The 26,873-nt window shown below is 49.4% G+C and overlaps 2 protein-coding genes across 10 annotated transcripts in view; one reads left to right on the top strand and one right to left on the bottom strand.

Annotated features, from left to right (window-relative positions):
• FBXO34 (F-box protein 34) overlaps positions 1-4,458 on the top strand; it is a 37,799-nt gene extending 33,341 nt beyond the window's left edge. For all 9 annotated transcript variants that reach the window (XM_083837489.1, XM_083837490.1, XM_083837488.1 and 6 more), the window contains one exon: positions 1,708-4,458. In XM_083837489.1, coding sequence (XP_083693615.1) covers positions 1,708-3,865 — 2,158 coding nt within the window. In that variant the 3' untranslated portion in view covers positions 3,866-4,458. The remainder of the gene's footprint in view (positions 1-1,707) is intronic.
• Positions 4,459-7,253: 2,795 nt separating this feature from the next.
• ATG14 (autophagy related 14) lies at positions 7,254-26,770 on the bottom strand. The gene is made up of 10 exons (XM_083837497.1): positions 26,478-26,770; positions 20,905-20,967; positions 20,728-20,770; positions 20,239-20,320; positions 15,468-15,705; positions 14,830-15,059; positions 14,368-14,485; positions 13,167-13,257; positions 12,966-13,051; positions 7,254-10,359 (listed from the first exon to the last, which is right to left on the bottom strand). The coding sequence occupies exons 1-10, from the start codon at positions 26,753-26,755 to the stop codon at positions 10,053-10,055; spliced, it is 1,536 nt and encodes a 511-aa protein (XP_083693623.1). The 5' UTR covers positions 26,756-26,770; the 3' UTR covers positions 7,254-10,052.
• Positions 26,771-26,873: the final 103 nt, after the last annotated feature.

Raw genomic sequence — 26,873 nt, 5'->3', positions numbered from 1 at the left:
AAGCACCTCTCCGAAATGCGGATGGCGAAGGGCGGGCTGCAGGCCCGGCTCTGCAGCAGCTGCTTGCAGGGATTCAGCTGCCGCTCTCGGGGCTGGGCTCTGACCCAGGCACATCGGTGGCCTGACCCCGATCAGCCCTGAAGTGCAGCAGAGATGACGCAGACCCTACGGAAAACCAGGCTCCAGCAAACTCATGGCGGCCTCGAGTTCCCGTTCTCTCTTACCCATCCGGTTCAGCACCCTGAAGCTCCAGTTCTAGGGCGTCATTTCAGTTTTTAGCATCCGACTGAGAAGGAAAATAGCTCCGTTGCGTTTTGCAGAGGAGCCTAAATTGGGAAGTGCCCCAATTCCATCAGGAGGCACGGGCAGGGAACGAAGGCAGGGACCGGGTAGGTGCACCCACGGTGACGGGAGCTCTTTTGTCCCTGTAGCTGAAGTGAAGGTGGCTTTGGTGCTCTCAGCTTGCAGGGGAGAGGTGGTCTGCCTGTAAAATCAGGAGGGAGACCAACCAGCACTTACCGAGTGCCTGCACTGGCTGATACACGGGGCAGCTCTGTGTGGAAGCCTTTAATTAAGTTGGTTTTAGATGAGAAACGACCAAAAAAACCACGTTTTGGTGGTGGCTGCGAGGGGAAATGTGTTCAGTGCCCGGCTGTGTCCGTACCAGCTCCCGGTGAACGCGGCGTTGAACTCGGTGTCGTTAACCTACCCGTCACGGATCAGCCCCGTTTCCAAAAGGGCTCCTTTTAATGTAACAATTCCCAGATTGCCATGGAAACCTAACCTATAGTTAGTTCTGTGATACGCTTACATGGTGGCTCTGGGGGAAGAGCCTGAAGCCTCCTGACGATTGGATTCTACGCGGCGGTGCCCTGGGCTCCTGCGGTTTTTTTGAGCTTTGCGTTGGAGATGAAGGCGGAGGTGTGGCAGAAGGGAGGAACGGAGAGCCGGGGACTGTCACACGAGTGGTACTGCCCTAATGCCAGCAGCCTCCGGGCGTCTCCTGCACAGCTCGTAGGTTCCTGACCGTAAAGGTGCTCGCTTGAAAGGGGTTCTCTCCAGCCGTGCCTGAGGCTCCTGTCACTTTTCTGGAGCAGGCGTCTTACGAGTAGCGCAGGAACCCTGATGGGAGAGCACACCGCGTCTGCCCTTCCCGATGGACTAAAGGAACTGGTATTAGGTGGTGGTAGGAATGTGGATATCTGCCGGGCTCTGTTGGTCAATATAATTGCGCTTGCTAATTTCCCTTTCCAGCTTTAACTGCGCTTTATCTTCTGAGAAGTCTGTGCAGTGGCAGCTGAGGTCAGGACAAGCCCTTCGACCTGCAGGTGCCTTACAACTGGACCCAGAGATGAATGGACAGGAGGATTGCTCTAACTCTGTACTGAACCCCTAGCTATGTTTGCGCACCCGCTGTAAGTTAAGCATTAGGATTTCTCCTTGGAGCTCCCCAGAAACAAATTTCTCAAGTGGGAAGATCTCTGCTACCCTTAAGATTGTAATCCCGTTGCGAGACGTGAGTAGAAGTTCTCCGAGGGTGAACATGGCAGCCCGGCCGCTGCCGTTCCTTTTTCATGTGGTTTCTTTTGAGGTGTGGGCTGCTTGATGTAGAGCAGGAGACATGCTGGTGCCTACTCCGGGCCTTCTTCTCTAATTCCAGGCAGGCTTATTTTGCAACTATAATTTCTTCCCTTTCTGTTTTTCTAGGGTTTCTGGTATGCACTTAAAGCCATATCTCAAGTTACAGAAGAAAGAGCGATCTCCAGAAATAAGCCAGGATTCCCTGAGAGGCCCACCTGCGAGCCATCAGAGAGCAGCACAAGAAGAAAAACACAGCAACAACTGCACCAAACGGAGCGTTTTCCCCAAACCCTCCCTCGTGGCTCCATCCCGAAAGCTTCTGGGAATTTTTTATCCAAATAATATGTGCAATATGAGTGGGAAATGCCCAGCGGATGGTCCGAGCGCCAGGGAGAAGAAGAACGCCCTGTCTGCGACCATCCACCAGGGGGAAGAAGGGGAAGGGCCTCTGGATGTCTGGGCTGTGGTGAAGCCTGGCAACACGAAGGAGAAGATCGCCTTCTTCGCAGCCCAGCAGTGCAGCGGCAACAACCGCCTGGGCTCCATGAAAATCAAGAGCACGTGGGATATCGACGGGAGGACGGCCAAGCGAAGGAAAAAATCGGTGGATCTTAAAAAAGCCAAGATCCAGCTGGAACGCGTGAGGGAGGCGAACGGCCGGTGCGCTCAGCCGGAGCCGTTCGCCTGTGGCATCGAGCACTGCTCCGTGCACTACGCCAACGACAACGGCGAGGGCGTCTTCCCGGGCCGCTCGCTGTCCGTGATAGAGATGGTCGCCTTCCTGGAGCAACGCGCGAGCGCTCTGCTGGTGGACTGCGCGAAAACTTGCGCCCCGGCTCCCGCCGCGAGGCCGAGCGCTCAGCCCAAGGGAGCGCTCCCCAGCTCGGACCCTTTCCCCGCCGCCGGGGCGTGCGAGGTACACGAGAGGGGAACTTGTGGCGAGCAGCAGGGCGAGCCGGTGCGCGTGCTGGACATGGTGGCCAGGCTGGAGTCGGAGTGCCTGCGGCGCCAGAGCGAGCGGGAGGCCGGCGGCCTGTCCCGCAACAACAGCTTCCGCAGGAACGTGGGGCGGGTGCTCCTGGCCAGCGGCACGCAGCCCGGCGGCGAGGCGGGCAGAGCCTCCTCCTCGGCCGCCCTGGGCCAGGGCGAGGGGCTGGGGGGCGCGGGGGTGGCCGAGGCTGGGTGCGGAGGTCGGTGCGAGGCCGCGGAGCCGTGGGACGGCGCCGCCTGCGCTCGGCAGCCGTTCCCTGCCGCGCTGGAGGCTCGCGTGGGGAGCGCGGGCTCGGGACTCGCTCAGGCGGTGTTGGCGATGACGGCGGGCAGGAGCGACGCCGACAGGCGGGGGGAGCCTCCCCGGCCTCTGCCGGCCGCCGCCAGGGCGCCTGCGGATGCCTTGCAGAGCAAGAGCGCGAGTGCCGAATGTACGTCGAAGGAGGCTGTGATTCTTCCAAAGCAGAGCCCGCATCCCGCCAGGAAGGAGTCCCTGTGCATCAGCATATCGGTCACCAAGACCGAGAAGGGGTGCAGGAAGGAGAAGCTCTCTCGCTCAGGCTCCGGTGAAGATCCACTCCCGGGGAGGTTGTTTTTCCTCCAGGCCGCCCAGCCTGCCGCTCACGAGCAACAGCCGCTGCGGGAAGGCGCCCAAGAAAAGCCAGAAGTAGCCCAAAACGAGGGCGAGGATGCTTCAGGGTCTGACAGATCGTGCGTCAGGAACGGCGCCTCTCCAGAGCCGCCTGCCCTCTCTGGTCCCCCCCCAGAAGGTGCTTTGCAAGCACTCGACGCCTCCTGCCTGAAGAGGCAGGTCTCGCATGACTTTTTGGAGACCAGGTTTAAGATCCAGCAGCTTCTGGAGCCCCAGCAGTACATGGCCTTCCTGCCGCACCACATCATAGTGAAGATCTTTGGGTTGCTCCCCACCCGGAGCCTGGTCGCCCTCAAATGTACTTGCTACTACTTCAAATTCATCATCGAGTACTACAACATTCGGCCGGCGGACTCGCGCTGGGTCCGCGACCCCCGCTACAGAGAAGACCCTTGCAAGCAGTGCAAGAAGAAATACGTCAAAGGGGACGTGTCCTTGTGCCGCTGGCACCCCAAACCATACTGTCAAGCTTTACCTTACGGGCCCGGGTACTGGATGTGCTGCCACAGGTCTCAGAAGGGCATCCCGGGCTGTAAGCTGGGTCTTCACGACAATCATTGGGTTCCTGCCTGCCACAGCTTTAACCGGGCTCTCCACAAGAAGACCAGAGGCGCCGGAGCCGAAGGGGAGGAGGAATATTAGTGCACATACACTTTCCTGTGAGATTGTTTGGGGTAGGAGGAGATTCTCATGCCTTGTGCTGTTTACAGTGTATATAATTGTGTTTTTCACAGGGCTATGAAACTGCACATCCTTAAACACAAGAGCCTTTACCTTTTAGATGAAAGATAGCTTTTAGTCCATCTATGTAAATAACACTATAAAAACTAATTGTACATACAGAGTCTACAGCTGGCTGAACAACGTACTCACTACAATGCAGCTACGATAGTGTTGCGGCTATAGTTGTGTGTGTTTTTAAGTGTCTCGTTTCGAAATCTGTATATCCTGTATAATATATGAATGTTTCTGAGAGGAAACTCTAAATAGGTAAAGGCCACCTTGTTTAAAGAACCTTCAAACAATTTAACTGGACAACCTGAAAAATTAGCCTAGAGCGGATCCATTATAGTAGCCTTGGCAGTGAATAAAAAGAGAGGAATATTATTGTATAGTCAGAATATAAAAAGTTCTTGATACCTTACCATGTTGTCTGTTTTTTTTTTTTGGTTTTCTTTTTTTTTTTTGATTTTTTTTTTTTACTTAAATAAAACGTGCATTCTAGATCTGCCTTACCTGACTTTGTCTTGTGAAACTTCTACCCCAAAATAAAAATCCTGTAAAACACGAGGCAGACGCCTGGTGCTGTGATGTAGTTCAGGCCTGCAGTGTGCTTCCTGGAGAAAAATAACCCTCTGTAAAACCAGCCACCTACTTTACTCGAAGATCTCGTTGCTATAACCTTCAGCTTCCAGGTTTTTCCTCTCTCTGCTGTTAGCTTCTCCCTTTGGAGTCCCATTTCTCCGCCCTGGCACGTGCTTCCCTCAAGTGGCGGCATCCTCAGCGTGAGGATGGAGCCTGGGGCCGGGGGGCCGAAGGCGAATTACTGGGGCTTGCTGGAAGTTTGCTGCCCTCCGACTTTTTCCTTTGCGCAAGGAATCCTCGCAGCGCTTGGCCCAGCTCGGCTGCAGCCTCTGGCTTCTTGCTTCTGGCACCGCAGTCAGCGCTTTCAGCAGACCGGGGAAGCTTTGGGGCAGAAGCGCCGGTGAGTGGTAATGCCGTGAGCTCCTGATGGGAGCTGAGCGCGCTGTCTCGGCGTATTTCCACAAACACCTTCCTCCCGCAGCACCGCGTGCCAGCAGCAGCCGCCTCGTGCCCAGCTCACTGCGGTTTTGCAGAGGTGAGCGAAGAGGCGCGTGCCTTTGTGGCGAGTCCCTCCTCTGCCTGCACGCGGGGCCGTGGCCGTTTCTCTGCCCTGTCTGAGCAAGGACGGGCTCCTGGAAGCGCTCACCACGACTGCAGCAACTCCTGCCGCAGCCTGGTGTTCCCTGACCTCGTGTGCGAGACCACAAGGTGCGACGGGTGAGGAGCGCTGGCGCTGGAGGCTGGGAGAAGTGCCCGTGTCCCCGCTTCACCTGTGCTTGCGGACTGAATCAGCTTGTTTCAAGGGACCAGAGTTTTGTTTTTCAAGGAGTGTGCTTTTATTCTTGCCATTAGCAGTGCGTGGGGAAGAAAACTGAGCCCTTGCTGCCTGCAATGTGGTTTGGGTGAGCGCAGCGCGTTCAGGGCAGGTTACGAGGGATGCTGCTTCGCCTCCCCTCCCTGCTGTACCCACCGCCTGGCTCCCCTCCCCGGCGCCGCTCTCTGCAATGCAGCAGACGTTCTGACAACCGGCAGGAATGAAATCAGAAAGCTGGAAGGAGGGCGCGGCTGCCTCGCAATCAGCCGGGAGAGGAAAAGCAGGATCCCCTGCTCGCTTGGGCCTTCGCTCCCTAACGGGGCGCAGGCTGCACCGGGACGAGCAGCAAAGCAACCTCCTGGAGGGAGCCGGATTGCCCAAAGCAGCAGGACCAAAGCCCTTCAGCTTCGTTTCGATTAAGGAAGGGGGGGGGAGAGGCAGCTTTCCTGCCCCCCACCCGAGACTCTGGAAAACTTGCGATAACCCGCGCGGCGCTGACAGCCGCAAGGAAAGTCCCCGCGAGGCTGAAATAGAAGCAGCAGAGGAAAATATTTTGTAACTAGATAAGGGGCGAGTGAGGTCATTTTTTTTGGAACGGGGGGTGTGAGATTCTGGTCACCTTCGCTGACCAAGGCTGCCAGAGGGGAAAACGGAGCATGAAATAGTGGCACTGGGAGCTTTTTGTCCCTCGCGGTTCAAGGCGGAGGACAATTTGCTGTCCTTCCCGCCCTGCCCCCAGGCTGGTTGAGTAACGTGGGCTGTTTTATACATCATTGGGTATGTTATTTGCTGAACGATCCCTGCTGCACAGCATTATGAGTAAAAAATTGCTCCGCAGAACAAACTTTAGCATCTAGCAGTGGTCTGTACTGAAGGCGCCTTTGCTTTTTAAAGAAGTTCTTAAAAGCAGCAACATCAGGGGTAGGTTTCTGGTTCTTCAGAGGCCGTTCGGGGAGCAGCCGATGTGAGATGAGCACCTCCTCCCCCCAGAAGAGGTGATATTAAAAAATGTTCAGTGTTGGCTTTAGAGGACTCAGTAGATGTCGACTTCCCTGCCCGCAGCGCTTGGAGCCGGGGCTGGCTTTGGCTTTCCAGCTCTGCCTGTGAAGAAACGTCCGTAACGCCTCCGTCGTTCCCAAGTGGTCGTCAAACTCCAGGGGACTCCGAGCACCAGCAAACTGCCCCCGGCTGAGGGCTGTGGCTGAGCTCTCGCTCATCCTGCCTCTTTCTGCACCTTTTCCCCTTTCCTTGCTGCGTCTCTGCTCCCCGGAGCAGGGCTCTTCGGTGCCCACCAGCTCCCCGTCACCGCTCAGCTGAGCGATTTGTGGACTCACAGGTATCCGTCCTCCCCGGAGGGTTGCTGGCCCCAAAACGGAGCAGGGCAGCTGCTTCGCCTCCCTCCTTCACCGTCAGGACAGGCGCCTGCCTTCGCACGCACACTCCCGGCCTTTCACAATGACCCCATAGCCAGGAGCGCGCTCCCTTGTGTGCACCAATAACCTGATAACTAAAATAACAAGTAACTAAAATAACAACCAACCAAAATAACAAATAATTGAAATAACAAATTAACCCCCCACCTGCATTTGGCAACGTACAAAAAATTGGCACCCAACCCTGGAGTAGTCCAAAGCCCGGCCTACAGGCGATTTATCAGTCTACAAGTACAGAGATGTACGTGTGCACTTTGCAGGACTTCTGTGCCTGCCCCCCTGGAGATGCAGTTATTTTATGTAAGAGTATTTTTTTTTTATACTCACATTGCATATTTTACTGCTTTATGATGGCCCTGTAACAGGTCCAGTGCCCGGGAGGTGGTGAAGGCTGGAAATTGTTGTGTACTTCCCCAGCATGTTTAAAGACAAACCACACAGAAGTAACAATTATAAATACACAACTTAAAAAAAAAAATACTGTTAAAGATTTATTGCAATAATACAATAAAATTTAGAAAAAAAAATTGTGTTTAGTTACATCTAGTTTGGAAGTTGCAGAGAGAGGCCCCGAGTTTCTGCAGGTAATGACCCAGCCCCGCACGTCCCGTCCGAGACCCGCCGAAGGCACCCGATTTCAGCCAAGGGCTGAGCTCCGAAATCAGGCTCTTCCTTGGCAGCTCGCGTGGGCCACGCCGGATCACTGCTCACGGACAAAAGTCACGGCCTGCACTGAAATTCCTGCACTCGTGCTACGCAAAGTGTTTTGTAAACTCTCAGCTGGCTGTCTCCAACTATCTCTAATTACAGACACTGCCTCCCTCCCTCGCCCCCCAAACAACCTGGAAAACTAATCCTGTCGATTGCACTCAAGGTTTGGACACACACACTTAATTCTTCCTTAGCTACACATGTGCAAAACACTTTAAAAAAAACAACAACAAAACCCACAATCTATTCTGTTACAAAAACATCTCTCGAAAGGAGCTATCTCGATGCATTTTTACACCCTCACAGTGCCGTTGTGCACTTCCAGAGTAGGACATGGTTGGAAATAAATTATTTGGAAAACACGATGGGTACGAAGTATATGGCTTAAAAGGTTCTCGTGGTGCTGTTTTTATTTTCCCCTAAATAAGTCAAGGACAGCATACAAAGCTGAATCATGGCCTGGCCTTTAGGGTTCCACGTAGCACAAAGGTAGCAATGAAACAGCGACTGAAATGTGTATTAAAAAAAAAAAAAAAAGAAAAAAAGGAGGGAAGATCTCTCTATGGTGGGGTCCAGTGCAAAATAAATGAGGATCCAAAACGGGTTGTGCAATGCTAAGAGCCCAACACGCAGTACTGCTACGTGCTGGCTGCTCAGAGCTGCGACGGGTCCGGTCGCTGCGACTGTTTAATAAAGTGCTGTCAGCTGGGCAGTGACCGAAGCCTCCACCCCCTGCCCCTGTCCTTGTCCTGGGCACGGTCCCAGTTCAGACCGCAGTAGCCAACGGGGTCTCGGCTGATTTCTTACCTGTTTCCCGACGCGACCCTACCTTGGGCTCAGACCAACCAAATGGCAGCACCGAGGGGGCCCTCGCCTACCGACACGCACACTGTCGGTGCGCAGCTCAGGGTCTTTGGTTTAAAAAACCCAACAAACAGCTACCACCAGCAAAAAAAAACACCACCAACGGATCCCCACTGCCAAAGAGAAAGAGCTGCTGGACGAGGGACAGGGCGGGGAGGCACAGTACTGAGGTGGTGCCCCTGCTGCGGAGCTCGCCGGGGCACAGGGGCATTAGCACTGGTGCTGCTCTTCCACCCGCTCCTCCGTGGAGCCAGGTGGCAGTGGTGGCTGGCCTGGGGAGGACCCACGGCGTCCCAAAACCGTCCCAAAAAACTCCACATGCTTGACAGAGAACGGGATGGCCGGGAGAGGCGGCCTGCAGCTGGGGTTTCCACCGCGCATGAGGACGCTGCCTCGGATGTGCCAGCACGCCAGGCGCGTGGCTTGTGCGTCAGCCACGCCAGCAGCTGCATCGCCACGGGGGAGCGGCAGGGAAGACCGGCTGAAATCTTCCATCTCAGAGGGGTGGGAGGATGCTTCTACACGAGTTTGCCCCGCGGAGAAGTAAAACGTCCCAGCTCTATAAAATGTAAACCGTAAATCGGAAGCCTCGCCGAGCAGAGCCATCTTTAAGTCATACACACCGCAAGGCAGAGGAAGCGGGGAGCACTTGTTAGCGAACGCATCTGTCAGTATCACGCCTCCTGTGGTTTTACAAGCAGGCCAGCTGCGCTGTGAGCGTTTCTGCAGTGAAATGGAATCAACTTCTTGGCATTCAGTAAACAGGGAGAGAGCAAACCCCAGCAGAAACATAAAATACAACAGGGTTCACAACGCATGTAGTGTGGAGAACGCGTGACTTCATCAAACGAGCTTGAAATGAGGTTTTTCTACTATTAAAAAGTGGCAACATGGTGTAACTGATGGATATTATTGCAAACCTGTATCGGCGTCAACGTGGGTCTAGCTTAGAGAATGTCCAGTGTTTCTTTGGTGTATGATACTAGGAGTAAAGAGCCTGTGTGCTTTGGGCAGCACAACGCGAAACTTTCAGACTGCCTACCAGTGGAAACAGCATGAAACGAGCCAGTTTTCTATGGCGAAACTGGACAAAGATCCACAACCAAACCTAAAGTAAGAGCAATTTGTTGTGTGAATTCCTGCCCATGCTGATTCTTTGTATTAAAAATATGGCAACGGAGATTAGAAAACATGTTAAAAATGCATAATTTTCATGTCCTGAATGAAAAAAAATTTAGAAATACGCATTTCTGCATTATGCAAGACAGATTTAAAACACGCAAACATAAACCCTGTAAGGAGTTAAGAAAACGTGAACTGCATTTGCACCACTGTCCTGACTGAACACTGAGCAGCCTTCCCTCTGTGCTCATTCGGATCCAAACACTCCAAAATCCGTTTCTTCTTTAGGAAGTAGAGCTGGAGCCTGCTGGGTCCTCCTTCCTTGACACTCAACAATGCAGACGGAACCGAGACACGAAGTGCCCTCACAGAACCCGTCGGAAGGATGGGGCGAGCCAATTTACAAAAGGGTACCATCACAGTCATCGTGGGTAAATAAAAAGGTTCTGCGGGTTTACAAAATGTAAAGTCTGACCTTTTCTTTGTTCCAGGCACTACTTAACTGAATATGTAAGGTTTACTACAGCATTGTTGGGGAGGGATTCCTTCCTCACACCCTACGATCCTTTTCCCGTGCTCGTTAGCGATGTCCAGTGTACGCCTTAAACCACGAGGTCACTGAGGCAGCAGCAGAAGAGATCATGCCGCCAGCGCTGCTGCTGGCGATGGGCTGAGACGCCTGCGTGCTCTGGCTCTGCAGCATCTCCACCTGCTGGGAGGGGATGTCGCAGAACCTGGGGCTCGGCAGATTCTCCCAGTCTGTCCCCAGGTCCGTCTCTTCGTCGCTGACGTGCTCGTCTCCGCTCTCATCCGTCTCGCCGGCGGCGCTGGGGTCCACAAACTCCATGGAGTCTTCGAGATCAGCGCTGATTTCGAAAGGCCCAGACCTGTGAACACGGACACAACGCTGTCAGCCCTGTGGGTACCGTGCAGGAGGGGGACTGTCACTGCACCGGTGCGAGTCCCCGGCGTGCCAAAGCAGCCTGCTCTGTCATGGGTACGGTACGGAATTCAAACACCTCTGTCTTTATCAGAGACAAAGAGAAAAAACTGGCAAAAAGAGAAAAAACTGGCAAACTGGCAAAGAGAAACTCGGTGGCTACAGAGATAACTGCGCTACGACCATGGTGAAAGGACGGCGGTCAGCCAAGGGAGCGATCGCTGGGTTCCAGTCCACGGAGCAGGGACGGCGGAAGAGCTCTTTTACCTTGGCAGTGGACGGTGAAGCGCACACGCAAAAGAAAAAGCTATCGATAACAACTCACAGCTCCGCTGGTGGGAATCTCGGCTTGACGTGGAGCAGCTTTTATTTTTAGCGCTAGCTCCGGCCGGGCCAGCTCTGCCAGCCAGGGGCAGGGTGTAGGTCACAGCCCGCAGCACACAGCTGGCACAGCTCGCTAACACACTTCCCGCAGCAGTGCTTCGCCCCCAGCAAGATCTCGAGATTTTTTTTTATTTTTTTTTTTTGCAGGGAGAGCGGTCAAACGCTGGCACCGGCTGCCCAGAGGGGTTGTGGAGTCTCCGTCATCAGAGATATTCAGAACCCCGCTGGACACGGTCCTGAGCAACTTGCTCCGGCTGACCCTGCCTCGAGTGGGGCTTTGGATAAGATCTCCAGAGGTCCTGGCCAAACTCATCTCTTCTGTCACTGACTCCGAGTTCCCTGCTGCCACTGCCTGGCTGGAGAGGCAACTGCATCCTGCCCAGGCCCTCAGCCTTGCGCCAGAGAACAGGGAGACCAAATCCAAAATATCTTTACTAAGCATCCGCTGACAGTTTCAGAGGCCTGTGAGCAGCCCCCAGAGAAAGCGAGGGGTTCACGGAGGCAGTGAAAAGCCGAGTCCCCACGGCAAGCAGGTCCCTGTCAAACAAATTTCAGTCCAGAGCACAAAGCTTACAGATTCTCAGCGTAACAGGAGCTAGAAGTTAACGTGGGTAACGGGGTTTCTCCACTGTGGTTCTCCAAGCTTATGGGGAAGCCTGAGGCAGCAATTTAGCACGGAAAATTTGAATCCAAACAATCAAAGCTTGATAAAATTATATGTATTATACGTATATGTATTATATTAATGGTGTTTTATAGAGGCTATCAGGCAACTCTAGGCCTAGAGGTCTGAAGGAAAATAAAACCAGCTGATTGCTGCAAACTTTGCAGACAGCTGAGAAACGAAAGGTAAACGCTCCTCTTTCATCACACAGAAAGGAAGGAGAGCGCTGCCCTCTGGCACAGCGTTTTGGTTAATAAGGCAACACAGGAAGACAGTCATCAGGTTTAGGGCCAGAAGGGTGCATTAGATCATCTCGTGTGACCCCCTCTCTAGGAAAGGTCAAGGCATTCCACCATTCCCCCTGTCCTGAGCCACAGCCCTCTCTCAATCTCCTCTCTAGAGAGATGAGAGCGTTTTATGCGGACTAAGCTGTTCCCCTCAGTGCTGGCTAGCTTCTGCACTGATGTTCCCACTTTCCTGTAACCTCTCCTTTTACCATGCGGACCCAACTGATGCGAAGTGAGACCCATCTCTCTGCTCAGGCCTTTTACTTCCCATCGTAAGGAACCATCAGGTTCAGTTTTCTGTCCGCTGTGGCACTTATCCTTTACAGCAGCTGCTTTCCAGGACACAGTGCTTCACTCTCTGGGTGTTTCCTGCCCTCTCCTTGCTTTGAGACAAGCAGCAGCAAGCACATCATTTTTTCCAAACTGAGCTAAGTTGGCTCCCCACAGCTTTGGGCTGACTAAGTAGGGATGTACTTGAACATAAGGCTAAGTTTGTAGAGGCATGAATTCAGCTCCATATTGCAGGTTTTTAAATAAAACTAGTCCTGTACACTAGAACAAAGTGGAAAAGTAGATGTCAGAACATTCGTGTGTTTGAGGGGGAATAAAGCAGTAGAATAAACAAATATTTGCAGACTGTCTCGGGCACAAGCGACTGGATTATCCCAAGAGGAAATCAATGTTGACTTTCTTACACTTAAGTTGTAAAAAGAAAGGAAGAATATTGAGCCTGGCGTGCGCAGCCTACAGGAACTGATGTTCTTTTCATCACATGCTAAGTTAACAGGAAAGTTGTCTTTAATCTTAACGTACATAGAAAGTATTACTATTTGAGTGTGGACTTTGGCCTAGGGTGTTCATTGAAAGTATTTCGGGAAAGCCTGGGATGTGTGCTGCTGTCCTCCGGAGGGAAGGAATTCCTGCTTTTGAGCCCAGGAGAAACAAGCCCACCCAGTCAATCATAACACCACCAGCTGAGCCTGCTCCATGCAGAACCACAGCATACAGATGTCTCTGAAATCTGATTTCCTTCTCAGAACCCCCTTTTTCTGCCTTTTCCTGCCTCCTCCTTATAACCAGCCTGATGTGCTGAGGACTCACCCATAGATACAGCAGAATAGAAGCAGAAAAAATATATTTCCCTCATGAATAACAATGCAAACGCATAACTCCAAAAGGGATTCACTTACAGGTGTGTTCACAAACTGCTTTTCTTACCTGCCCAAGTTCTCAGTGTCTGGGCTCACCAGGTACATTAGGTTCCTGAGCGTATGCAGTGGGTGCAACAGATCTAAATTTACATGCTACCATGGAGAAGGTAAGAAAAAAAAAAGACATGATCAGCTACTGGAGGAAACCTGCAGGCACAGTTAACATTTTAAAAGCTATTTAAAGAATCCATATGTTCATTCCCCCTACCTGAGAGAAGCAAAGGTGAAGGATGTTGGCATTCAGCTTCTTCACTGCTCGCGTGAACCTGTGTTTGCTGAGATTCTCGCCGCAGAACTCGCTGTTGAAAGACCACACACACACGTATGCACAAAGCTACAGGCTGTGACAGGGCACCTCCTGGAGACATCAGCATTCTTTACCCCGGCTTCCTAACAGATCCTGGAGTAAGCATCTTTGCAGCGAGCACTTGTTTAAGCTGTACAACTAGCTACAGAGTGCTCAGGAGATCGCTTTTTCACCTCGTGAGACCTTTGGAATTTTATCAACGAGCACAGCTTGCCCTAGTCTCACTGGTTTCAACAGGACAGGTGATGTGAACCATACACAAACTCAAAGATCCGCTGTGGCCAAGCCATTGTGGTTCTCCTTTTAAATCTTGCCTCATTTCCTGTTCCCAACCTTTTCTTCCTGCAATGACTGAGCAACCAAATAATAGCATAAAAAACTGCAGAGGCCCTACACAACGTTTGCGCCCTCACTTTGGCCATTGCTATTTTAAAAATTTATAAGAATCTCAGCAGCATAGCTGAGACCCCTGGAAGCTGAACCAAGCCCACAGCTTCCTCAGAATAACTTCTGTACGGATCCCACCTGCTCTGCGTAGACCTTAAGAACCTAACAGTGCTGTTCATCACAACTGGGGCTTATAGAAGCGCATGCTCCCAAACGTCTGAGAGCCAGCTACGTTCCCCATCAGCGTTTTAGCTCAAAGAGAATTACACTGCTCTCATGCCATATTATAAGGCCTCGTTCTACATCTCTTAATGCAGTGGAGCTATTCCGGATGACTAAGAGCTGCTGAATTGGGCTGGGAGTTTGTAAAGCACAGTAGGGTCTCATAAAATGAAAAGTGCTATCCATGCACTGTCATATTTCACTCCAGTATGAGGACGCTAAATAAATTGATTGGTAAGTTGTCATTCTGAACTGCGATGGTTGGTCTGTGCTCTCAGGACACAGAAAGAGAGGATGGGAGGGAGGATTAACTGTGGTCTAAATTCTAGACCTCCCTGTGAAATTAAATTGCACCAAAAAAAAAAAAAGGGAGCCATCAGCTATTACCATAAAAGCTGTTCCAAATAATGACTTTGTTAAGAAAACCAAACTGAACTAAGATCGTTCAGAAGTGGTCACTGATCCGCCTTCTTAGAGGCTTGCATTTACTTGCCTGTTGCAGAGCTTCTTGGGAAGATTTACATCAAGTATGAGAGACAAAGTGTTAACAAGCTGGGTTGCATAGCACAATGCAGCACTGATGGTGTAAGCAGGGTTATTATGTTCCATATCTAAAAGAAATAAAAACATCGTGAAAGTCTCATTATAAACGAAGCCTCAGTGGGTGTGTTAATGTGTTACTGAAGTCTACTCTGGAAAATGTCATTTGTCAGTACTGAGAACTGCTCGAATCCGGCAATCATTTACAGTGAAATCTGTCAGAAGCCGGTAGAAAATAGTAATTCTTGGAATTCCTGTTAAATCGACAGCATGTGAACCATGTCAAAACTGTGAATAATTAACTTTATCTCTCTTTTACTCTGCACTGGGTCCCAACGAGCATTTCCTGCAGAAGAGGCTCTCAGTGGACTAATCCCTGTACTGGTGTTTCTTTAATTCTGCCCTGGCTCCTTACCTGGTCCTTGTGTAGTCTTCTTCTCTTCCACCCAGTTGTAATACGCTGAGTAATCTCCGTTATTCGGAAGGGTTATCCAAGGCCCTGTGATACTGATGCTGGTGTCCCCGTTGTGGTCATCACACACCCATCTCCCAGAGAGATACGTGGTTCTCCTGGCTTCTGCAAGCTTGCTCACAGTGCTAGAGGTCATAGCATTGTCGCTCTCAGAAGACACATCTGCAGGATCTCTGGAGCACGCAGAGAAGAACAGGGTGTTTTTAAAAGAAGTTCAAAAATACAATCGCCAACGTACTTGGCAGGCATTTAATCAGATTGCACTGAGAGCAAAACGCTTGTAGAAACACTCCTGCAGAACTCCTTATTCCCCAAACTGCTTTGTTCTGGGATTTTTAATGATCTTTTTTTAAGGTTAACAGTGGACACATACCTCAGATCTCTCAGTGGGGAGATGCTAACACCTCCACATTCTTCTACTCTGGACTTCTACCTTTAGGTCAGATGCTTCGCCTCTGGAAACCACCTCCTTCTCCCCACAGATGCCAAGGGAGCCAGAGTATCTAGCTTAGACTTACATGACTCACCTCTGAGTGTTCAAAGCTAGGAAAAACGAGCCCAAAAGGACAAGCCTCCCGTACCTCATGCTTGTCTTCACTTCTTCGATGGGAAATATGACTGACGTTAGCTCCAGGATATGCGTCCGCCGAAGGTTTGCCAGATGTTCGTGCTGGGTTTTCAAGTCGTAGGTTTTCTTCTCGACCAAGTCTCCCAGTCTGCGGTTGTGCCTCTGGATCTTCTCCTTCTTCTCCTGATGCCGCTGAGCCCTGCGATAATGCTTCTGGTTCTCCTCTTTAATTCTCAGAAGCCCCTCTGCATCTGTGAAGACAGCAGCAGATGTTAGCCTTGGAAAATGAGCTGTGAGGTACTTGTAGTAAGCCCGAGAAAAGCTTGATTAATATTTATAGAAAACAAGATCTACAGCAGCTTAAAACAGAAAACCCTGCCTCACTATTAACGTTTTCCAGCTGCTAAGTGGTACAACTTCTTAATCTTTTCTGAATATCACAAAAGAGACTGAAATCAGAGTTAATCTTTCCCTATCTTTCACCCAGCTATTTTTGGATTTGGAGCAGAAAAGCCAAGATTTCACAGTTTAATTAAACTTCTGGGGTAATCACCCTGACAGAAATAGCTTGACTGTACATGCCTGCACGATGCTGGCCAAAAAGGCACGCATTGCTTGCGGCCAAAGTCAAGTGCAGATAGCATCTCCATTCACAATTTCTGGCACCACTGCTTCTATTAGCTTATGTTATCCGGGCTTTTGCTAACGTACGTCCTCTTAAAGCACTTGGATCCCAGTGGCCCAGGCTTCTCCTTACCACAAGGGAAAACTCCCTTTCCAGTCACAAAATGGCAAATGTGGTTACGCTTACGAAATGCTGCAACCGTCTAAATTTCCTCCATGCATCAGGCACGCTAGGAGTTGGAAGAAAAATTCTTCAAGAGCATCTGCTGATTCTCCTATAAAATAATTCACTGCAGTAACGCTTCTGCAAACATATGGTGCTGCAGAGGGCGAGTTAACTGCCTCGGTCTTTCAAAAGCACAGGAAAATGTCTCCAAATGCACATTTAAAAACTGTAATGTACCCTAGTTTGAATAAGAGCCCCCATATACTAGTCGCTCCATTTCAGTTTTTATGGCTGAAGAGAAACAGCATTAGTCATGCTCTCTTAGAGCACAGCAGACTACTCGCTTTCCTGTAATCAAGAAATGGGCTAACTGCCCCTTGCACAGAAGGCAGGCAGTAAGCCTGACATCATTTTTCTGATGTATTTTGATTGCGAGGCACAGTTGAGACCAGAGCTACAATATCAATGTTCTGTGGCATCTGCTACTCCAAGAAGCCACATTACAGACTATTAAAACATCAGCTTTCCCAGAAGGGAAGCACAAAAACTGAAGTTACATACGAAAAATGGGACCCAAGACTGGTTCCCATCCCCTGGTATGTGCCCAGCCATGCTCGGTCAGCACGGGACATCCCTGCTCCTCCTGGTTTTCACCTGCAGAGTTGGAACTGCACAGAGCTCCGGCTGGTCCCTGGTCTGGAAACAGGGAGCCCAGGACTGCTGAAATAGCTACCATACATTATATATTGAAATTATATATTAAAATAGCCTTTATATTACTATAACAGCTTATTATAACTAATAAGTTATTATTCTACTATTCTACTATTCTATATATATTCTACTAAGTTATTTCTACTCATCTATCTGATCAGTGTTTGGTAGGAAAGATGATCTCATACATGGGAGATGTAAAGACCCAAATCAAAGCTGGTGAGAGTGGTTTCCCCAGGCAGGTAGGAACTAATAATCCTCAGGTCCATAAAATAAGGGACCCCCTGTTGGAGGAACTGCAGGAGAATTTTTCTCTCAACAGTACCAAGAATTTCTAAGTACCAGCTTGCAATTCAGTTTCTTTTAAGCACTCCTGTAATATCAACAGAAAATCAATTAATGCCTGCATTCATATTCCCAAGCTCTCCCTCTGCACAGAGAATACGAAACAAAGAAGGAATAAAACGTCTGTTTGTTCCATTTTCATTCATGTTCTACTTGCAAGGCTACTTTTTGCAGCGAGCGAGCTCCCTTATCTGCAGGGCCAACAGCAATTATCTGAGAGGCAGGGAGAACACTGCGAACACGCTTCCTCTTTAGCAGCCCCACTGCAGAAACAACTGTCCTTTTTTCAGCGCAGCAATTCCGCTTTATGACCCAGTTTACGAGGCAATTAAAAATTTGTCCCCAGAAGTATTTCAGGACACCATCACGCCCCATGCATTCCCATTGCCTGCTAAACGCACGCACAGGCACGCTGGTCTCTGCCCAACAGAGAGCCATGCCAGGCGTTCGCAAGATCACCTCCTTGAATTGTTCTCTGCAGGCAGAAGGTAAAAAACACACACATCTAAAACCTTATTTTAAGAAGCACCAATTCTCCAAGTACCCAGGAGAGCCAGCTGAAAGAGCAGGAGCCCAATGATCTAGAAATGTTTCCTATTTCAGTAAACCCATCTACACCACATCCGAGAGAAGAGAAAGGACCTGTTCACATTTTGTAACGTGGTCTCCTCCCTAAGAGTGAACCAGGTTGAGCTCCTGATGTACTGGCTACGTAGTAAAGCTGCAGATTAGAACTATTTAAGTATTAATACATTTCATAGAATAACGGAAGAGTGGATGAGCTCCACTCCCCAGCTGGTTCTAACATTCTGCCACCTTCAGAGCTGCATTTTGAGAAAAGGTGGTTAAATTCCTCACATTGACTTCCTCTTCTCCTTTCTTCACAGCCTAAAGAGAACACTTAGTTATTATTCCCTTCATAATAATCTTCTATCTACTGAAAAAACGCTCTTCTTCATCTTCCTTCCTTTTTTTTTTTTTTTTTAAATTAAGCCAAACAGCAATTTTCTTGGCCACTGCTTGTGTTTTATTCCTAACGTTCCCTTCTGGACTTTCTCCAGTTGATTTGTATCTTACCTAAATCGCTCAAACTGGGCTCCAGACTCCCACTGGGGCAACGCCACTGCTGAGCACAGCAGGATAAGCGCTTGCTTCTTAAATACAATGCCCGTGTTAGTACAACCCTGACAGAGGTCTGAACCTTTCTGGAGCAGCACTAGATTGTTATTTGGTATTTAGTTTGCAATTCCCCAGGTCCCATCCTGTCAAATCTTGCCAGCATTCCCCACCACAGGTTTACGTGGTTCTCTTTCCTAAACAACGTGCACTTACCTTTGTTCCTTTCAGGTGATGCAGTCAATTTACCTGCACGATTTTGAATTTGATCCTGTTCTCCGCTGAGCTCGTATCGTCATCCACCTTAGGTTCCTCCATTCCACTTTCTATTCTACCATACAAGGCATTATGGAAAATATTAAACAGGACTGGGCCAGGAATTGCTTCCTGCCGAGCTCCACCTGCCTCACCTCCTCTGCTGGAGGAGCATCACCATGCTCTGAATGTAGCCCTACTAGCCGTCTGTGTCAGCCTGGCAGCGATTACATCCAGCACTGATTTATTTGCTTGCTCGTGAGACATCTTGGGGTAGACAGAGCCCAAAAGCAAGGTATCTTGCACCTTCTGCTTCTTCCTCCACTACACCACTTGACCCACAGAGAAGGGGTTGATCTGACATGACCTATTCTTAACAAAAAGTGTTGACTGTTTTTAATTATCTTCTAGGTACCTTAGGTACCTACAAGGTGGTCAGAGGCTTGTAAGAGGACGGCAGTGTCATCGGTGTAAGGCTCCTGCAAACAGATGCTGTTTCCACTCTGTTCCCTGGGACATCCTCTCTCCCTGACGTGTTCTCAAGTGCTCCGCTGCTGGTTCCTTAAGTTCCCTGAGGTGAATCTGATAAGGCCCTACAGACACAATCAAAATAATATTTAACTGGCTGCTTTCTTTCCTTGGCCTGAAGTCCTCTCTCAATCTCAAATTTAATCTGGCTAAACACCTGATCGCATTTCCTTTGTTAGAAGATGAAGCAAAGAAAGCACTGAATATTTCAGCCTTCTCTGCAGTTACTCACTCTCTTTCCTCTTAACTAACTGGCCTGCTTGCCTACTCCTTCATCTTTTTATTATACATTTAAAACTGTGCTATCCACCCTCCCTACTAAATGAAAATCATTTTGCACCTCAGCATTTTTGATGTTATCACTACAAGCCTGCGCTATTCCTTTATAACTACTCTCAGTTACACGCCTGTGCTTTTTGTATGGCTCCTCTTGAATCTCAAGTCATTAAAACGTTCCGGATTCAGTCAATACGCTTCTGCACATGCTTCCTATCTCTCCTTTACACGTAGGTTGTAAGGACTGCTGCATATTCTTTTCTGAAAAATGACTCTACAAGTCTCCTGCGTGTAAAATATTCAATGAGTTTCAAAACCGAAGCTGCTGAATGTTAGCACCGCAGCAGCCTATGCCATATTTTGGTGACGGTCTTGCTCAAACAGGACTTTTAGGATTTCTAGACAGGTGTGGGTTAAAATTCAACGCTTAGATGAAATCCGTAACAGCTGCAGAGCTGTTTGCTCCTTTTTATCAAGAGGAAGCGATCAGAAACGCTACACTGAATAAAGCCATCTCTAGGGACAAAGCCAAATTCATAGGCTGCTAAGCATTTACTTTTTAAGCTGTTGCAGAATTATCTCCATCCAGCTGAATAATGTCTACTGTTTTCTAATTAAAATGCAAGCATAAAAAGGGTAAAGTCCACTCAGTGATTTGCCTCGGAAATTCCCTATTTTTAAAAACTAACATCTACTGCGATTGACTTTTCCCTCTTTAAGGCACAGTTTGACATGTTACAAAGGCACCGGCATTACTCACGTCTTGTCATTTCATCATTTTCTTTGCAAATGGTCTGTTTCAGCTGCTCGATCCTCATCTTGCAAGACATTATTTTCCATCTCTGCAAAAGAACATTCGGCAACCGTAGGGCACAAGCCATTTCCAACACACTGACTAATGATTAACAACAAAGCCAGCAGCTTTAGTGCAAAAGGAGCAGGATGTTCTGAACTGAATCAGACCAATAAATAAATATTTCATATACCGTTTTGTGCACAGAAGAATGCCACAAAGAAACAGAATACTTAGTATAAAGTCAACTGGTACAGTAAGTTATTGAACAAATATCTAGTAAATTAAAAATATTGACGGTTTGGAGCACTCTGCTTGCAGAGCCCGTTTTGCTTTTGCTTACAACAGGCTTTTTAGGAAAGCAACACAATGCCCTCAAGGTAAAATGTAACTTTAAACAATACAATCTAGCAATTCAGAGAGCTCAGAAATGATAGGATGCTTTGAATAACTCACCAGCTGATCAGTTATCTCTTTGCCTTCCATGGCCTTCAAAACACTAGAGGAAAAACATGAATGAAAGTTATTTGACTTATCTCGACTACATCTGTCTCCAGCAACAGTGTGTCAGAGACATTTTTTTTTAAAAAAAGAATTCTTAGAATTAATTTTCATTCAATGACTACAACTTACTGTTTTTGGAATTCTCTCTGTTTGGTTTTAAGATGCATCAACCTTTCTTTCTTGTCTGAGAACCTGGAAGAGATTAAACGCTTTTATTGCTATTTTGCACAAAGGTATTGTAAGCCGTCTGAAACAATAAAAAGGCTGAAGCTTGTGGGAGTCTCTAAACCTCAACTATCTGTCTTAATTTTTGTAAGCAATAGCTCAATATACGAAACTCTTGCTGAATTCTAGAGCACCTGTCTGCCAGGAATAGCAACAGAACCTCTAAGCTGAGGAAACACCCGCATGTTGTATTACCAAACTTGTAAGCATTACCCTTAACTACCTTCTATTTCTCTAAGATTTGTAGCTTAGAAACATCAATATTTTGTGTACAAAGAAAAACATACACTGCTTGAAAAGCCTTTAATCACCGGAGAAATTAACAGTAACACAGTGAGCATAAGATGGCATTAGATGGTATTAGTGGTACTACCCACTCTGGTACAGGGACGTGCAGGTTTTTACACGCTGTGCTTTGTATTTTCTCACTTCCCACCTGGAAGGGTCTCAGACTTTACTCAGTGATGGTTCCAGACAGGACAGTACTCTCTCAAGACTTTTACACGACAATCAAATCCTTCTTATATTATTATTAGCACCCATAAGCTGCATCTTCTTCTACTTGTTTCTACCGGGCATGTATAGGTATCACAAGTGCCCGACCCAAATGCCTGCTTGAGGTCTGCCCCAGTGGATGTGTGAGGTGTGGGATCTGCCAAAAAGCGATCAGAAGGGAGTTTTTTAGGGTTCATCATCCTGCATTTCCATCCTCTGAATATGAACAGCCACGTCCTGCCCACCTCCATGTTCCACAGCACATTGAGAAACATTTTGAAAGCAAACAGTGTATGAACAACGCATATTGAGAGAGTACAGCGAAGCACGAAGTGACAAAGGTAACAGCAAGAGAGGCAGCCAAGGGATGTAGACAACCTAACAACAGCAAGTGTGTGCTGTGTTCTGCCATGCATGGCCTCCCAACTTTCCTTTGTGCTTGCCATGCCACAGCACCATCCTGATCCACCCCTCAAATGGGTGTCTTGGGGTTAAATCCATGCAAGGAAAAAGAATTCAGTATATTTTTCTCTAGAACGTGTAGAATTCACTATTTCATCCTAACAGTTTCACGTACAACCCACCAAGTCCTTTATTTCAGGGCTATCTAAGCTTTATTTAGAGAGAATCATACAGTAAGCCAGCCTTGACAGGATGGCATCTGGGGCCTCTCTCTGCTCAACCCCGTGGATTTGATTCCCCACAAAACCAAAACGCTTCATTTCTTCCCTTGAAGAGCTGGAACCTGAAAGCTCGGAGACTGGCTTCAGTTTTACAAAGCGTGTAATCGCCCTGCCAGATGACAGCAGCGTTAAAACAACAACAAAACTTCCGCCTGCTGCCTCCACAGATGACCAAAACTCTCTGTTTTCCTTCCAAGACAGCTCAATCCCAAATGCAGGTGCTGCTCTAAAAGCCAGAGGCCACACGTGCGCCTGAGGAATGCGGTGCAACCGGAGCCCGGCTGCTCAGCATCCGTCCGTCCCGCGTGTCATCCGTCTGTCCTGCGTGCCCTCACCCACCAGTCATCGTGGAAATTGCACAAGCACCCTGCACCGACTCGTGTTTACGACGCCGTAACGCACACCTCCTGCACCTCCGATCTAGGGCGCAACCAGAAATAACTCGGCCACGCCGGGCAGCTGCACTCGGAAATTCAGCGATTCTTCTTTTCAAAGCTGGGTTAATTAACGGGCACGGAGGCTGATTTCCCAAATCGTGTCCGGTGCACTAGTGGAAAGTCAATCTCTCAAGAGTCTGGGACTAAATTAAGTTCTCACTGGTGAGGGAAGACAGAAATGTTTGTGAAAGCCTGCAAGAATTACAGCTCACCACGCTCTTCAGCAACTGTGTCAAACAGCTCCTACCAACTCCTTTAGCAGGTCTCCCCTAAGCAGACGTTTCCATTTCCTTACATAGCCCCTTTTTTATTTGCATTGCATCACATAACTCATTTTTCTCTGTATATCCACAGCCCTTCAATCTGGCAAAGAAACAAAGCTCTGAACGGACTCTTACAGAAACTCCCATGATGAAATGTAAACCGAGAGAAGGGGAGAAACCTGCATCTAAAATTATCCATCAGATGCTTCTTTTTCCTCCAGGCTGGATTAACCTGAGATTTCCTGCGGTTACCTGGCTTATTTCCACATGTACAGAGTCAGAGGGGAAAAGAAAAGAGAACAAAGGACTCCCTAATCTATAGGAATTGATTAATGCTGCAGGAGCTGAGGACAGCAACAGGTACATCCACTGCTGGGCCCATTCGCTAGGAGAAAACTCCGCTGTCTCAAAAAGCCACTACTCCTAATCACAAACCACAACTCGGAGAAAGCACACGGGCTGAGATGGCACAACTGTATCGTCTTCAGCTTTTGTTACCTGCAAACACACAAAGCGAAGCAATTCAGTGCTTTGGGAACGCACTGGGAAAATGTGATCTGAGGCTTTATGTCTGTGACAGGCTGGAGTAAACTCCTGGGAGGAAGAAGAGTGTCCTGAAATGAACAAGACGCTTTGAACAACACGTTACTAATGAAAAGAAGAAGGTCGGTGATCATTTTACCACAGGACTTCCGCACTACTCATCTTTAATTGTAGCTGTATTTCGCTAATTAATCCTAACAGCTCCTCAGTCTGCCCCCGTCACAGGTGCAGGGTGTGATTTTTGTTAGACGTGAACGGTCCTCCTGTAGCTTTTATAGCGACTAGCACATAAAATAGTTCCATGAAAAGAAATCTGAAACAATTCTTGCTGTTAAAACATTAAAATATTTATTGTCTTATGAGGAAAAACCCCGAGAAAAGAGTAGAACATCACTGGATACAACGGGTAACCCCCTTTGACTTCTCACAGGAGAGAGGTACCAACGTTTTCCTCCAGCCTCTAACACTTCCAAAAGACAACTGGGAGGCGGGGGTGTCCCCGCGCACCCCACGGCTCAATTTCTCACACCGCTCCCTCAGCAAAGCCCTTGTCATGACCCTGCCGGCCTCCTCCAGGCCCGACCGTAACGCTGATCTAAAATTAACCCAGGTACTACTAGAAGGCGCAAAGTAACCGACTAAACACCGCCGCCAGTAAACACAACCTGAACTCCAGCCAGCTCTGCACCTGTCCCTGCACGACCGCGCCACGGCGCACGGCCGCGGTTTAAAAGGTTGCTCCCTCCCTCGCCATGCTCACACCGCAAGAAATTCACGGAAACCCCTCGCTGCTCACGGAGAGGAAACAATGAAAACTGCCCTCTGAGGTGCCGGGCTATTTCTTTCTCACTTTCCTATTAGTCACTAGAAGGATTAATCATACAATGCAGATAAAACACTTCAAGCACGCTTTCAAACTATCAGTGATTCTGTTATCTTTGGAAAAAAAAAAACAAGAAATGCAAGCTTTCCGAAGCTCTGTCCCTACGCTGAACTTTTCCTGCTGCAATCAATCACGCTGATGCTGTTCTCGTGTTGTTAGTCCATGACTTCAGGAACACGAAGTTGCTGTAGGAGGGTTTCGAGCAGCAGGAGATGCAAAGCTCAGGGAAACGCAGCGTCCGGGGGGGCTGCCCCAACAGAGGCTGGAGAACAGAAGAGAGGATTACCCAGACAGCAAGTCCAAGGTCCCAACCAAGGGGAAAAAAGGGAGGAGAAAAACAAAAGGGACTTTTCCTACAATCAAGAAACGCAGCTTAATCATTCAGAAGGTTTTCTATCCAGAGATGATCGGGACAGTTAATGCATCTCGGGAGGATGCAGTGACAGCAGTCACTGATATGAGGCAGATATGAGGAACGTAAGAGATTTTTTTTTAAACAAGCTGTTGCCTCCGGCGCTTTGGCTAGGACTGCTTCTTTATGGTTTCACTTTTCCAGCGCGTAGAGAAACTTCTTGAGCCTTGGTTAATACAGGATGACAGGGGCTCCGCTACAACGGATGCTGCGGTTGGATTTCTGTAATGAAGCCTGACGGTTAGCCAGAATCTTCAGGCTGCAGAAAGGGCAGGAAAAAATACTTGGCTTATGTTCCTAATTCCAAACCCAATTTTTTCATGGAAACTGCAGATAACCCTGAGCAGTCTCACACACACACACAGGTTTTTCATCTATTTTAGGGCTAAAATACAGTTTGTGGTTCCACGACCCGGCCTCTCAGGCAAAAGAAGAAAACCCATCAAAGTGGCAGACTCAGGCCTCAATTTTGCAGGCTGATTCATGCTGCCTGCCACCTTGTGCCCACTCCCATCAACTTGAATGAAACTTGGCACGGGTTAAGGGTCCACTCCTCCAGATACAGATCCAGATGTGAGCTGGCTTTCCATACCTGGGTTATGCTTGAGAAGGTCAATTTGCTTAAATGTAAGACAAGCACATCATTGTCCAGTCATGCATTCTGTTGCGCAACCACCGACAGAAAGAGTTTATGGCAGGAAAACACCGTCCTGCCATAAAAAACTGCCTGGATTTGTTGTAAAGAACCAAGGTAGGATGAAAGACACCACTGTTTCCCTGGTTATTCTTTTATTTGGCAGACAGATGCGAAGAGTGTTTGGTGCGAGGACCCTTCCACACAACACACCGCTCGCTGCCTTCCCAAAATGGTTCAAGAAATCACTCTCAGCAGCTGTTAATGAAGCTACAAAGCAAGGACCACAAATACAGCCAAAAATTAGGGCTATTCTTGAGACGGCGCTAGGCAGACTTTTTAAGAATCTGGGATGGACGTGCTGGAAATGACAGCTTGTCTCGCAGCCGAAAAGGAGCTACAGAGGGGAAATGTTCACCTGAACCGCATAGTGAGGCTGTCTTGTTGACCACCACCCCTTCAGCAGCCCTCCTGCCGAGCCAGCTCCTTGCAAAAAGGGGCAGGAAGGGGTGTGATTAACTCAAGTGGAATATTTCTGGATTCTATAAAGGGCCCACAATTAGGACTATTTGTACGAACAGGAACGAAAAGAAGAGGTGCTGTTTTCTTGCATGGTTTCCTGATTTTGGTTAACAATTCAGGAAACTACTGTTTCAACCGCTGTTTTGATATACTTCTGAGAACAGAGACATTATTTCCAGTGTCCCATTGTTTTTGCCCTTAACTGTCCGGAGCTGTCTCCGGTTTGCCGGTTACACCTGTACAGACATAACCAAGGGAAAGTCGGGGCACTGCACCACCCAAACTCTATATAACCCTTATTACTTGACACACTTTATCCCTCACCAGGCAAGCACCGCTCACAAAGCCGGCGCAGCCCCCCAGGCTGCCCCCGGCCCCCTCACCCCCCTCCCGGCTCAGGGGGACAAGGACCCCCCGAGCAAACCCCGGGACCCCGTTACCGGAGGGGCCACTCCCGGCACCCCCCGGGACCCCCGGGCGAGCCCCCACCGCCCCGAGGGGGCCTCCCCCGTCCCGAGGGGGGCGTGTGAGGAGCAGCCCCGCGGCCTCCCCCGTCAGGGCCGGCGGCGGGGCAGGCCCGAGGCCCCCTCCCGGCCCCCCGGTACCTCTCCGAGTCGCGGCCGTCGAAGAAGACGAAGTCGCCGCCCCGGACGCACTTGGCGCAGGTGAGGCGGCGGCGGGTGGTGTTGCAGAGCGGGCACCGCTCCACCGCCACGTACAGGCCCTCGGCGTCTTCCTCGGGACCCCGCAGCGCCGCCGGAGCGGCCCCAGGTCCTGGCCCGGCGCCGGCGCCCCCCTGCCCGCCGGGCTGCGGCCGGCAGCCGCTGGGAGCCGCCATGATGGGCGCCCCGGTCACGTGGGGCCGTGTTGTGGCGCCGGGCATTGTGGGAAGAGGGCGCCGAGGGCCCGGCCCTCAGGGGTTGGGGGGGGGGGTTCCCCTCAGCAGGGCGCCCACTGTTAAACTCTAACTAAATAAAATATAAGGCTGTTACGTGGGTGCT

Source organism: Anser anser (genome assembly GCF_964211835.1).
Source record: "Anser anser genome assembly, chromosome: 5".
NCBI classification, from domain to species: Eukaryota; Metazoa; Chordata; class Aves; order Anseriformes; family Anatidae; genus Anser; species Anser anser.
The sequence above is the reverse complement of the archived record's forward strand: the minus strand, read 5'-3'. Positions and strand labels throughout refer to the sequence as shown.

Coding starts and splice junctions, on each gene's coding strand:
- ATG14 (XM_083837497.1), bottom strand. CDS start 26,755: ATGCCCGGCGCCACAACACGGCCCCACGTGACCGGGGCGCCCATCATG. Junction 20,771..20,904: donor CAGAGAGAATTCCAAAAACA/GTAAGTTGTAGT, acceptor TTTTTCCTCTAG/TGTTTTGAAGGCCATGGAAG. Junction 13,258..14,367: donor CCCAAGAAGCTCTGCAACAG/GCAAGTAAATGC, acceptor GTCTTTCAACAG/CGAGTTCTGCGGCGAGAATC.